The sequence below is a fragment of the Ips typographus genome, linkage group LG8 (assembly GCF_016097725.1).
Source record: "Ips typographus isolate SLU linkage group LG8, UJ_Ityp_2.0, whole genome shotgun sequence".
Taxonomy (NCBI): domain Eukaryota; kingdom Metazoa; phylum Arthropoda; class Insecta; order Coleoptera; family Curculionidae; genus Ips; species Ips typographus.
In genome coordinates, this window is record NC_138429.1 from 1,331,204 (window position 1) to 1,343,810 (window position 12,607).

At 35.5% G+C, this 12,607-nt stretch overlaps 1 protein-coding gene across 11 annotated transcripts in view; it reads right to left on the bottom strand.

The window, feature by feature from the left end:
• Positions 1 to 12,607, bottom strand: part of mmd (disintegrin and metalloproteinase domain-containing protein mind-meld) — a 164,429-nt gene that overhangs the window by 50,498 nt on the left and 101,324 nt on the right. For 9 of the 11 annotated variants that reach the window (XR_014179144.1, XM_081985895.1, XM_081985888.1 and 6 more), the window contains exons 2-3: positions 10,174 to 10,224; positions 3,809 to 3,978 (exon numbers count right to left, since the gene is read on the bottom strand). Coding sequence is in view for 10 of the 11 variants with exons in the window: in XM_081985895.1 (XP_081842021.1) it covers positions 3,809 to 3,978; positions 10,174 to 10,224 (221 nt within the window). In the remaining variant the exon portion in view is untranslated. Of the gene's footprint in view, positions 1 to 3,808; positions 3,979 to 10,173; positions 10,225 to 10,726; positions 10,986 to 12,607 lie in introns of those variants that run through there. The other 2 variants (XM_081985893.1, XM_081985891.1) reach the window with 2 other exon arrangements.

Sequence of the window (12,607 nt, forward strand, 5' to 3'; positions counted from 1 at the left end):
AGACATATCAAATAAAACGCCCATAGATAACTTAAAGACCTTTTCCCCTTTATCTGCGTCGTGTAACCGCTCTAGATAGAGTTTGGGAAAGTTTCTATCATCTAATTCTGATTGATCGCAGTTTGATTTCCCTTGAGAGCGACTTAGAGATATATACGAAGGAAAGGCTCCTTTCAAATATGTATTCGCATAATAATGAACAAAAAGGGAGTCTCAACGAAAACAAGTTTTGACCGATTGTATTCCCCTTTTGAAATTTGTCTGCGAATTGGACTGAGGAATGCAGCAATAAGCTGAAATAGAATTTTCACCCTGTACAAAGCTGCGTTCCAATACCCGGCCTTAATTACTAAACTATTCAGACAAGAGTGGTCGAGGTGTCTGGGGGTCTTTCATTAACGTTTTCAGTCCCTTTTGAATGGGATTTTGATGCTGAACAGCTCAAATCTGACCAATCGAAAGTTTAATCAACGTTTACAAAACACAGACGTCTTCCTTTGAAGGTTTTTGTCTCCGTAATCAGACTCAAAGAAATGCTGTCTTAGAGGGATAAATTGAAACTTACAGAGTCGCGAAATAATAATAATTAAAGTATGTTAATTCCCAAGGGACAAATGCCGATTTATTTTCTCGATTTTCGAAATGCAAATCTGTAATCTAAATTAATTAGAGAGAAACAGAGCGAGAGAGGCTGTACACTGACCCAATTACAAAAATTAAAATGTTTTAATCCCGGAACAGGAATAAATTTGAATAATTCATTTTTAATGCGGCAATGAGCCTTTTGGGCCGTGAAATTGCCCGGTTTTCCAAATTTTGAATTTGTCTCGCAAATATTGTTTTCTTATACCAAGTAGAAATTCGAAAGGTCAAATTGTATTTACCTTACGAACCAGACAAAAACAAAGGTAATGTCGGTTCACAAATCATGGAAACAAGTGCGCGGTTCTCTGCGAAAACTTTGTCACGAATTGTGGAGAACTGAAATTAGACAGTCCCGCTTTATTATATTAATCTATGGAGCTGCAACTTTGCCCTTAAATTTACTTCTTTCCCGCCACACGTGATGTTTATTAAAACGGGGATATTATCGTAAATTTAGGGTGCATCTGTTCGTGAAAAAGTTTGGTCAGGAACAATCTCAACATTAGGTCTGTTCGTAGAAAGAATCTCCAACAAGTAATCAGAGAAATAGATACCATTGGCCACAAGCCAGAGAACGTCATAGTCACGTGAGCAATCAACCAATGAAACTTGACATTTACTGTTTCTAAGTTGGAAACCTTGAACAGTGTTGTCAAGTCAAAATATTTAGTGGCGGTAGAATAATCAGTCAAAAAACGGTAGATCAAAACAAATTCAGTCATTTTACATTATTATATGACTTTTAATAGTTCAGTCAAACATTTTTTCATTAATAATTGTTGTTTAAGTTTTGACATTAGTGACAGATATCACGTGGTTTTAAAGGATAATTTAGCTAGACAGTCACAAGACCATTGTCAAAAATCATAATTCTCTCAAAAACACTCTTTATATCGAATTCTGCAAGAAAACGTTTCTATACCCTGATTTTTGCAACTTTTGAGCATGGTTTAACAGTTTTAATGTTAGTGACAGTTGTCACATGATTGTAGAATACTATTTAGTTAGACGGTCACGTGACAATTGGCAAAATAACTGTCATAAATCTCAGAAACAAGTTTTATATCAAATACTGCAAGAAAACTTTTTAAATTCTGATTTTTGCTACTTTAGAGCATGGTTTGACAGTTTTGACGTTAGTGACAGTTGGTAGGTGATTTGTAGAATATTATTTAGTTAGACGGTCACGTGACAATTGGCAAAATAACTGTCATAAATCTCGCAAACACGTTTTATATCTAATACTGCGAGAAAACGTTTCTAAACTCTAATTTTTGCAATTTTTGAGCATGCTTTGAGAGTTTTGACGTAATTGACAGTTGTCCCGTGATTTTAGAACACTATTTAGTTAGACGGTCACGTGACAATTGGCAAAATAACTGTCATGATTCTCAGAAACACGTTTTATATCAAATACTGCGAGAAAACGTTTCTAAACCCTGATTTTTGCTACTTTTGAGCATGGTTTGACAGTTTTGACGTTAGTGACAGTTATCCCGTGATTTCAGAAGACAATTTAGTTAGACGGTCACGTGACAATTGGCAAAATAACTGTAATAATTCTCAGAAATACGTTTTATATCAAATACTGCAAAAAACGTTTTTAAATTCTGATTATTGCAACTTTTGAGCATGGTTTGACAGTTTTGGCGTTATTGACAGTTGTCACGTGATTTCAGAAAACAATTTAGTTAGACGGTCACGTGACAATTGGCAAAATAACTGTCATGATTCTCAGAAACTTTTATATCAAATACTGCAAGAAAACGTTTCTAAACCCTGATTTTTGCTACTTTAGAGCATGGTTTGACGGTTTTGACGTAATTGACAGTTGTCACGTGATTTCAGAAAACAACTTAGTTAGACGGTCACGTGACAATTGGCAAAATAACGGTCATAAATCTCAGAAACACGTTTTCTATCAAATACTGCAAAAAAAACGTTTTTAAATTCTGATTTTTGCAACTTTTGAGCATGGTTTGACTGTTTTAACGTTATTGACAGTTGTCACGTGATTGTAGAATATTATTTAGTTAGACGGTCACGTGACAATTGGCAAAATAACTGTCATGATTCTCAGAAACACGTTTTATATCAAATACTGCAAGAAAACGTTTTTAAATTCTGATTTTTGCAATTTTTGAGCATGGTTTGACAGTTTTGGCGTTATTGACAGTTGTCACGTGATTTCAAAAGACTATTCAACTAGACTATGAAGTGACAATTGTTAAAATAACTGTTAAATCTCAGAAAATCGTCTGGTTTCGAAAACTGTGTTAAAATGTAATTCTTGCAAATTCTAGTAAAATTTTGACAATTCTGACAATAGTGACAGACATCACGTGATTTTAGAGAATTATTTGGAGTAAGAAAATGACTGTCTTAAGCGCATTTTAAGAAACCTTATTAAATTTCCTATTCAATGAACTGAAAAAGTACATAAAAAGTTTCACAACCAACATAATGGCAATACCGTAATTAAAAACGGTAGATTATATACAAAAAACAGGAGAACGGTAGAAGAACTACAAAAACGGTAGATATACGGTTTTAACGGTAGATTTGGCAACATTGATCTTGAATCTCCACCTTAAATAGGAGGCCATTGGCCATATATCAAAACGTGACTTCAAACAGTTCCATTGACATGCAAATCTAGATTTTTATAATGTTAGTTCATAAACCTGACGTAACGGATAACTTTTATAACTAAAATGAAAAAAATATCAATGTAGGAGGGAACAATGGAGGGTGTGTAACAGTCTTTTGTTTTCGACTATAGCGGAGCAGCCTACTTAGATGCTATGCTTTTTCTGGCATACACACACACACACACATCTTTGTTGATGGGCCTCTATTGTGCTCTCCGCTCTTGGCTCTTTATTTATATCGCCCACTACACAATGTTTAGAGTGGAGCGCCTGTTCAGATTCGCTGATAAACCAGACTATGTTTTTTTTTTGACAAGAAAGTTGGTTAAAAATGTTGCAATGCTCATGCAAGATTGACTTTACCACTATTTCTATATAGTTAGTGACAAGATGGTGACGGAACCTCTGACACTACAAAATGGCCGACTTAAATACGTCTAATACAATGAAAGGCATGCATAATAGTTTTGGGATGAAACAGTGTGATGGTTTGAAACTGTGCAATGACATACCGAACTCCTCGCTTTGCGTACCTTAGACGACCCTATCTCCCTGGTACTGATGCCCATTTTCTTGTGTTGCCTCAACTGAACCGGATAGATGATTTGGTAGTAATGGGAGCCGATGTTCCTAACCATTTCCTGGTTTTGCGTGTATTCCCGCAGTAAACGCTCCACCTCGCCTGCAACAAAACCGTATTGACAGTTTAGAACCAAAATGAATTATATGGCAAAACTGTTGCGGCTGTGACAATGTGTCACTCATTTCTGACACGCTGGCAAAAGCTACACACAGTGTGTCCCAAAGTCGGGTAAATGGGGAAAGTTTTAGAGAATTTCATGTGAAACTTATTTCCGTTTTCCAAATTAAATTATCTTTCTCCGGAAAACGTCAGCGTTTTAAACAATTGCTTACAGCTCTTTAAGAAAGTCAAAGAGCCAATTTTTGTTTAGTTGGCATTGGAAAATCGTCGCCGCCATTATGAAAAACAAATGACAATCAGTGTCTTATGACTCTCAGCTCTTTATTTCAGTTTTTGCGAATATATTAGAACAAGACAGAAACATAGTTGCTTTGACATACTCAGTGGCGTAAATATCATAAATTACCTAAATGACGCCACTCAACCCACCCTAAGGTTATTAGATCAATTATGTATCGGTCATTAAGCGGAATAATCTTCAAAAGAGCCAACCTTTCATTTTTCGTGCGGAAAAAGCGGATTTCACGCTCGACTTATTCATTTTGCACGCTGACCAAACTAAAAACCCATTCGCTGAAATAAATTCGGCTGCATATGAACCAAACAATCGTAACTCTTACTTTGAAAAAAAAATTAATACCGAAAAACACGCCACTGCTTTTCTCCCCCCCAATTCCAGGTTTATTTACGAGCAATAAAAGTGCACTCTACGGTCGATTTGCCTTCGCCCCAGAATCCGTTTACCCCGAACAGTCAAGAGAGCTTTATTGGTCTGCTGGACCTGCCGGAATATTGCTACTATAGATTATTGCTAGATTTCTACCACTAAAACTCTTTTTAAGTCCAATTTATTGATTGAATTTTTGCTAGTACGTCACTGATGTTTATTACTAAAACAAAACAGTTTCTTTTTAACTTTTGTGCGTAATTAGAAGAAAAGTTAAAACATTTAGGGTTTCACCCTCAAAAGTTTCGGTGGGCCATTAAATAAAACCGTAAGTAGGATATGAGCGGTACGAGATTAAACTTATGTGCAAAATAGCTTCTTAACTCTAAAGTTTCCGAAAATTCCACAGATACTCCATCTCTCGAAAAGGGAGTTCAAGAGGGTCGAACCGCCCTTTTAAGATAATTGGATTATTGTTTATATGGAAATTTTTGCATTAAAACTCGCAAACTCGAGCCAAATTGAAATTAATATGGATGTTTACCTTAGCGATCGAATCGATAAAGGCTGTTTTCCTATTTTCTCCAGTTTAATCTTCAAAAACTTTTTAATTAACTTTCTTATTAGCGTTATATTAACGGGTTTGCCTGCTGGCTGCAACACGTCTCCCACTAACCTAAGAAGTTTATAGTTTTATTCACATGATAGTGGAAATTTGATAGACTGGCTAATTTTGAAAGTTGTGATTTTCATCAAAATTCCCTCAGAAAGTTAAAGTAAGTTGCTGGTTCCTTCACTTTACCAACTTTCGTTCCTGAAGAACTTTACGGCACATTAACTTTTAAACAAACGAGTCATAAAACTTTCGGTTCACTCGCTTTTTTTTCTTCTGGTTTTCATTCATGATTTACAGTTACAGAAAGATTTTAGGTAACATGAAAACAGTTCACGAAAGGCCGGTTTCGGTCAAAGCATATTTAAGCAAATTAAGCCAGAAATATGCCAACTATTCGACCAGCTTAAATTAATCCTTTGATATCAAAATTGCACTCAAAACCGCTAGTGAAGTTTTCCTTTCAGGTCAACACAATCCCTGAATGTTTGTGCAAATTGGATCATTTGCAATTTCCAACAAATTTAGATGACAACTAGAGATGATCGAATCTTGGAAGGTTTTAGAGTTTAGTCAGTCAGAGTTTAGTTGTTAAAGCCTTATGACAGTTTGAATGTAGCCTTAGAAGGTTTCAGAAGCTTTTGGCACTTTTAAAACAACTGTTCAAGCCATATGGCAATTTTAAAACAGTTTTGAAAGGTTTCAGAGACTTCTGGCACTTTTAAAAGAATCTTGGAAGCTTTCAAAGTCTTCTGGTACTTTTTCAGAGACTTCTGGCACTTTTAAAACAACTGTTAAAGCCATATGGCAATTTTAAAGGACTTTTGAAACGTTTCAGAGGCTTCTGGCACTTTTAAAGACTTCTGGCTATTTTAAAAGAATCTTGGAAGGTTTCAAAGTCTTTTGGTACTTTTACAGAGGCTTCTGGCACTTTTAAAACAACTGTTAAAGCCATATGGCAATTTTAAAGGACTTTTGAAACGTTTCAGAGGCTTCTGGCACTTTTAAAGACTTCTGGCTATTTTAAAAGAATCTTGGAAGGTTCCAAAGTCTTTTGGTACTTTTTCAGAGGCTTCTGGCACTTTTAAAACAGCTATTAAACCTTTCTGGCAATTTTAAAAGAATCTTGGAAGGTTTCAAAGTCTTTTGATACTTTTACAGAGGCTTCTGGCACTTTTAAAACAACTGTTAAAGCCATATGGCAATTTTAAAGGACTTTTGAAACGTTTCAGAGGCTTCTGGCACTTTTAAAGACTTCTGGCTATTTTAAAAGAATCTTGGAAGGTTTCAAAGTCTTTTGGTACTTTTTCAGAGGCTTCTGGCACTTTTAAAACAACTGTTAAAGCCATATGGCAATTTTAAAGGAACTTTGAAACGTTTCAGAGGCTTATGGCACTTTTAAAGACTTCTGGCTATTTTAAAAGAATCTTGGAAGGTTTCAAAGTCTTTTGGTACTTTTACAGAGGCTTCTGGCACTTTTAAAACAACTGTTAAAGCCATATGGCAATTTTAAAGGACTTTTGAAACGTTTCAGAGGCTTCTGGCACTTTTAAAGACTTCTGGCTATTTTAAAAGAATCTTGGAAGGTTTCAAAGTCTTTTGATACTTTTACAGAGGCTTCTGGCACTTTTAAAACAACTGTTAAAGCCATATGGCAATTTTAAAGGACTTTTGAAACGTTTCAGAGGCTTCTGGCACTTTTAAAGACTTCTGGCTATTTTAAAAGAATCTTGGAAGGTTTCAAAGTCTTTTGATACTTTTACAGAGGCTTCTGGCACTTTTAAAACAACTGTTAAAGCCATATGGCAATTTTAAAGGACTTTTGAAACGTTTCAGAGGCTTCTGGCACTTTTAAAGACTTCTGGCTATTTTAAAAGAATCTTGGAAGGTTTCAAAGTCTTTTGGTACTTTTTCAGAGGCTTCTGGCACTTTTAAAACAACTGTTAAAGCCATATGGCAATTTTAAAGGACTTTTGAAACGTTTCAGAGGCTTCTGGCACTTTTAAAGACTTCTGGCTATTTTAAAAGAATCTTGGAAGGTTTCAAAGTCTTTTGATACTTTTACAGAGGCTTCTGGCACTTTTAAAACAACTGTTAAAGCCATATGGCAATTTTAAAGGACTTTTGAAACGTTTCAGAGGCTTCTGGCACTTTTAAAGACTTCTGGCTATTTTAAAAGAATCTTGGAAGGTTCCAAAGTCTTTTGGTACTTTTTCAGAGGCTTCTGGCACTTTTAAAACAGCTATTAAACCTTTCTGGCAATTTTAAAAGAATCTTGGAAGGTTTCAAAGTCTTGTGATACTTTTACAGAGGCTTCTGGCACTTTTAAAACAACTGTTAAAGCCATATGGCAATTTTAAAGGACTTTTGAAACGTTTCAGAGGCTTCTGGCACTTTTAAAGACTTCTGGCTATTTTAAAAGAATCTTGGAAGGTTCCAAAGTCTTTTGGTACTTTTTCAGAGGCTTCTGGCACTTTTAAAACAGCTATTAAACCTTTCTGGCAATTTTAAAAGAATCTTGGAAGGTTTCAAAGTCTTGTGATACTTTTACAGAGGCTTCTGGCACTTTTAAAACAACTGTTAAAGCCATATGGCAATTTTAAAGGAACTTTGAAACGTTTCAGAGGCTTATGGCACTTTTAAAGACTTCTGGCTATTTTAAAAGAATCTTGGAAGGTTTCAAAGTCTTTTGGTACTTTTACAGAGGCTTCTGGCACTTTTAAAACAACTGTTAAAGCCATATGGCAATTTTAAAGGACTTTTGAAACGTTTCAGAGGCTTCTGGCACTTTTAAAGACTTCTGGCTATTTTAAAAGAATCTTGGAAGGTTCCAAAGTCTTTTGGTACTTTTTCAGAGGCTTCTGGCACTTTTAAAACAGCTATTAAACCTTTCTGGCAATTTTAAAAGAATCTTGGAAGGTTTCAAAGTCTTGTGATACTTTTACAGAGGCTTCTGGCACTTTTAAAACAACTGTTAAAGCCATATGGCAATTTTAAAGGAACTTTGAAACGTTTCAGAGGCTTATGGCACTTTTAAAGACTTCTGGCTATTTTAAAAGAATCTTGGAAGGTTTCAAAGTCTTTTGGTACTTTTACAGAGGCTTCTGGCACTTTTAAAACAACTGTTAAAGCCATATGGCAATTTTAAAGGACTTTTGAAACGTTTCAGAGGCTTCTGGCACTTTTAAAGACTTCTGGCTATTTTAAAAGAATCTTGGAAGGTTCCAAAGTCTTTTGGTACTTTTTCAGAGGCTTCTGGCACTTTTAAAACAGCTATTAAACCTTTCTGGCAATTTTAAAAGAATCTTGGAAGGTTTCAAAGTCTTGTGATACTTTTACAGAGGCTTCTGGCACTTTTAAAACCACTGTTAAAGCCATATAGCAATTTTAAAGGACTTTTGAAACGTTTCAGAGGCTTCTGGCACTTTTAAAGACTTCTGGCTATTTTAAAAGAATCTTGGAAGGTTTCAGAGTCTTCTGGTACATTTAAAACAGTCATGGATTGTTTCAGAGGTTTGTTGAACTTTTAAATCACTCTTCTGCCATGTTTGGAAATGTCATAATTATGCATAGGAAACCTGGGGTAAAAAAAGAGAACAATTAGAAATCAATGAGTTAAATAAAGATGGCACAAATTTCGTACGTGATATATGTCGGTCTGTCAAAACCAAATGTGACGTCATTAGTTGGTCACGTGACCACTCCATGTTGTCATCTTCGTCCAACTCATCTATTTGTTTTCTCTTCTTAGTTTTCCAATCTTACTTCTGATGAGAATAAAAAAACGTTGATATTCTAGAACAAATCTTATTTAACCGCATTAAATTACGGAAAAGATAAAAATATTTCAGCTTCGATGATCGGAAATACTCGAAAACTGTACGGCAAACTTTCCCAGTTTAATAAAGCGTTATTAAAATCAGTAAAGGATGTCGAAACTTGTCCGAAACTTGTTAATATTTGTCGCTAGATATAAAAGTTCGATCGCGAAACTTTGTGTATGCAATGCTCGAAAGTTTGAACGAAATTTTAAAGATAACATCTTGTCCGAACGGAATAAAATTAAATTACGCTTGCGGACTGTGCAGTAACCGGAATTCTTAGGTTAGTGGGTGTGTTTAAAGTGTTTTCGAAAACCAATTAGAATTTAAGTCACGCCCGTTCTGCCATAATTCGGATGGCTTTAACCGCACCCCCCTCATGTTCAGATTTTAGAAAAGTTTGGTTTGAGGAATTTTCTTGACATTTGGTGAAAGCTTTATGCGTTAAAAAATTCCAAAGGATACTAAATACTTACTAATGAAAGATTTTAACTTTGATGCTGTAGTGAAAAGCCATTTTCAACAACACACAATTAATCGTTGCACTTGTTTTCCAAAAAAAAATAAAAACTGTACAAGCCTTGACTGAAAATCCTCTCACACCAGGTTGCAATTACTTGGGAAACTGTAACTGAGAGAAACTTTTGTTTGGGAAAGTACTTTCCTTAACTACTTTCATTATTTGGTAGTGAAATTTGCCCAGACACTTACTTGTCCCGGCTGGAGCATAATTACGAACGAAATTGAGTTTCGGGCAACAACAAAGGCAAATACCTCCTGTTTATTTAATAACGCACAGTTTTAGATTGTAGCATACCGAACGCAATCTCGGCCCCGGAAAATATTGGAAATCCCTGGAAGAATTTGTCAAGGGCATCATCACGTGCTCTTAAGGTGAAAAATGGGATGGATGAGGGGGTAACGGCCACGTAGTGTGTAGTAAATTGGGGCTGTTTGCCCTGAAATCACGTGCTGTGCGTGCCGGCATATTACCCTCAATCTCTGAAGAGTTTTTAGGGATACATTTTGATAAAAAAAAAGTGTATTAATTTTTACTAAATGAAAATGCTTACCGGCAGGACTTTCATCTATCCAGAAGGACTCATCCAGAGTGTAATCTGCCTCTGAAACAAAAATAAAAACAATTCAAATAAAATCAAATCAAGCTAAAAGTCTGCCATTTATTTGTTCATAAAATATGGCAAAGTTCAATTTAATCCAGAGAGAGAAGGTACTCTCTGGCAGATCATATATAACTTTAAAGTTGCCATCAATTTGAGGCGAGTAAATCAGTATTACAACCCAAGTAAAGCCCTGAGGATTTACTGCAATATATACCTTAGCTGATATGCATATGCGATTAATATGCATTGCATATTGGATTAGGCCATCCAATTGTTCTCAAGTATGAGATTTAATTGAACAATTTGTAAACATAAACCTTTTGTGGACCATACTGATCCTCTTTCACAGTTTTTCTAGATCTATATATGAAAGGCCATATAGAAATCGTAAGTGGATTTATCCCTTGAAAAGCAATAACTACTCGAAAACCGCTTTCTTATCCTGCCATCCTTATAGTCTTGTAATTTATTTCCGCCTTTAAATTGAATTCGAACCACGTACCTTCTCGAGATTTAGATTGCTGCATGTGCCTCTTATAAGGCCTGATGACCTTTTTGAATGCAGTGGATGATGCTTACTAAACCCATTTTAAAATTGTATTCAAACTGTCGTTAGATTTGGAAAGAGACCTCAAGAAAACTCATCCCGGTTGTTTTAACTGCTTGTTGTGCCTATTTATTTGTCCTGTGCTTCTTCCTCCACTGAATTATTAGAAAAAAACACGGAAATTGAGTAAATTTAAAAAAACTTCTAGGGAACCGGCAAAATTGTTAGGTTAATGTATCAAAATTGACAACAGACAGTTTCAATGAACTGATGGGTTAACGTAAATGGATCAAACACGGCGGTGTTTGAAATCATTGCCTTTTTTCAAATATTATTCGCTAATAAAACACTTTATACGAATTTTACCCACACTAAACATGTGGGGTTCCGTAATTGACTTTGAAACTGAAAACTTAGTTTAATATAAATTATTATATTATCGAGGGGTGGCTAAATTTAGAAATTCCAATTATACAACGAATGTTGTTTGGCGGAATTTCCAGAAAAACTGTACGTGAATGAAAGTGTTTAATTTCATCATTTCACAGTTCTGAAAGGGGGTTATTACTTCCCTTGGTAGTTAATGTTGAACTCAAGACGGTTTCTCCGCTGCTTTATCTCTAATTATCTTACCTTTAATTTGGCTTGTAAATTATCTTATATTGGCAATAAGTTTGGCCTCCAGGCGGCGGCATTGTATTTCCAAGCGTAACAATTATTGCTTTAGGGCTTTAGGGGCATTAAATTTGGTTGGTTTCTTATCAAAAGTAAGAAAATGATTTCTCTATTAATCAATGGTAATTTTTTTTCAGCTAAAGACGGTTTTTCCTTAAATATAGCCAAGAAAATGAGATTGGGGGCAAAACGTCTTTGTCTGGTGGATATAGGTGGAACAGCATTGGGAACGTGACCAGCACACCAACTTAATATAAAGCTCCCTATCTGTTTGGTTTAATGAATAAAAACTAGGTTATATTTTCGATTAGTTCGGCGATGGCAAATCTTGAACGTGTCTGAAATAGTTTTTAGTCTTTTTAAATTTTCTCTAATTACTTACCGTTCTCTGGAATCCTAGAATTGGAGACGTGTTTTAGTCACCCAAGATTCAGAATCCAAACGCTTTACCTGTTGTAATGAAACGGTAAAGCGTAGGAATTCTAAATCCCAAGAAACATATTTTTGAGGTTGATTTAAGCTGAAACCGGTTAAGCAAGCAAGCTCCATCATAATCCCACCTTAGCGAAACACAATTACTACTAAAGGATTTTCAAGTTTCATTGTTCGCATTGAAGAGAACCAATTCAATTTGATTGGTCCGATTTTATAACTCCCAATCAGTCTGATGATTGACGCAAGCTGCTTAAGCGGAGTTTCTTTGTCGCTGACCCCAAAAAGTCCCTCCGGGGAATTAAAGGAGGACCAAAACTTTGTTAAAACAACATCGAATTGGGTTTCGGGAAAACAGGGATTGACGGTTTTCAAAGGGACACCTGTGTCTATTCTCACTAGACAGATGATAAATATTACTTTTTTCTCTCGAGTGACGAGTTTGTTGAGTAAACTAAATTATAAATTTTTATTTTAGAAGACAAACAAAAAAATGGCTTCCAGGTGTGCCAACATGCACCAACCTAATTTAACCTGCATCAAAAAGTTGTCACAAAACGGGTTTGTTGTACACTCGGAGATAAAATTGTGTTTTATGCGTGTCACGTCTGACGTTCCCATGCAAAACCGCCGCAAAGATTCTGATTTATTACCGGGGGAACAGATAAAATCCGTAATTTACTAGCTTTGGCCCTCGGGAAAGCCCTTTTACAACTTGTTTATTCTTAT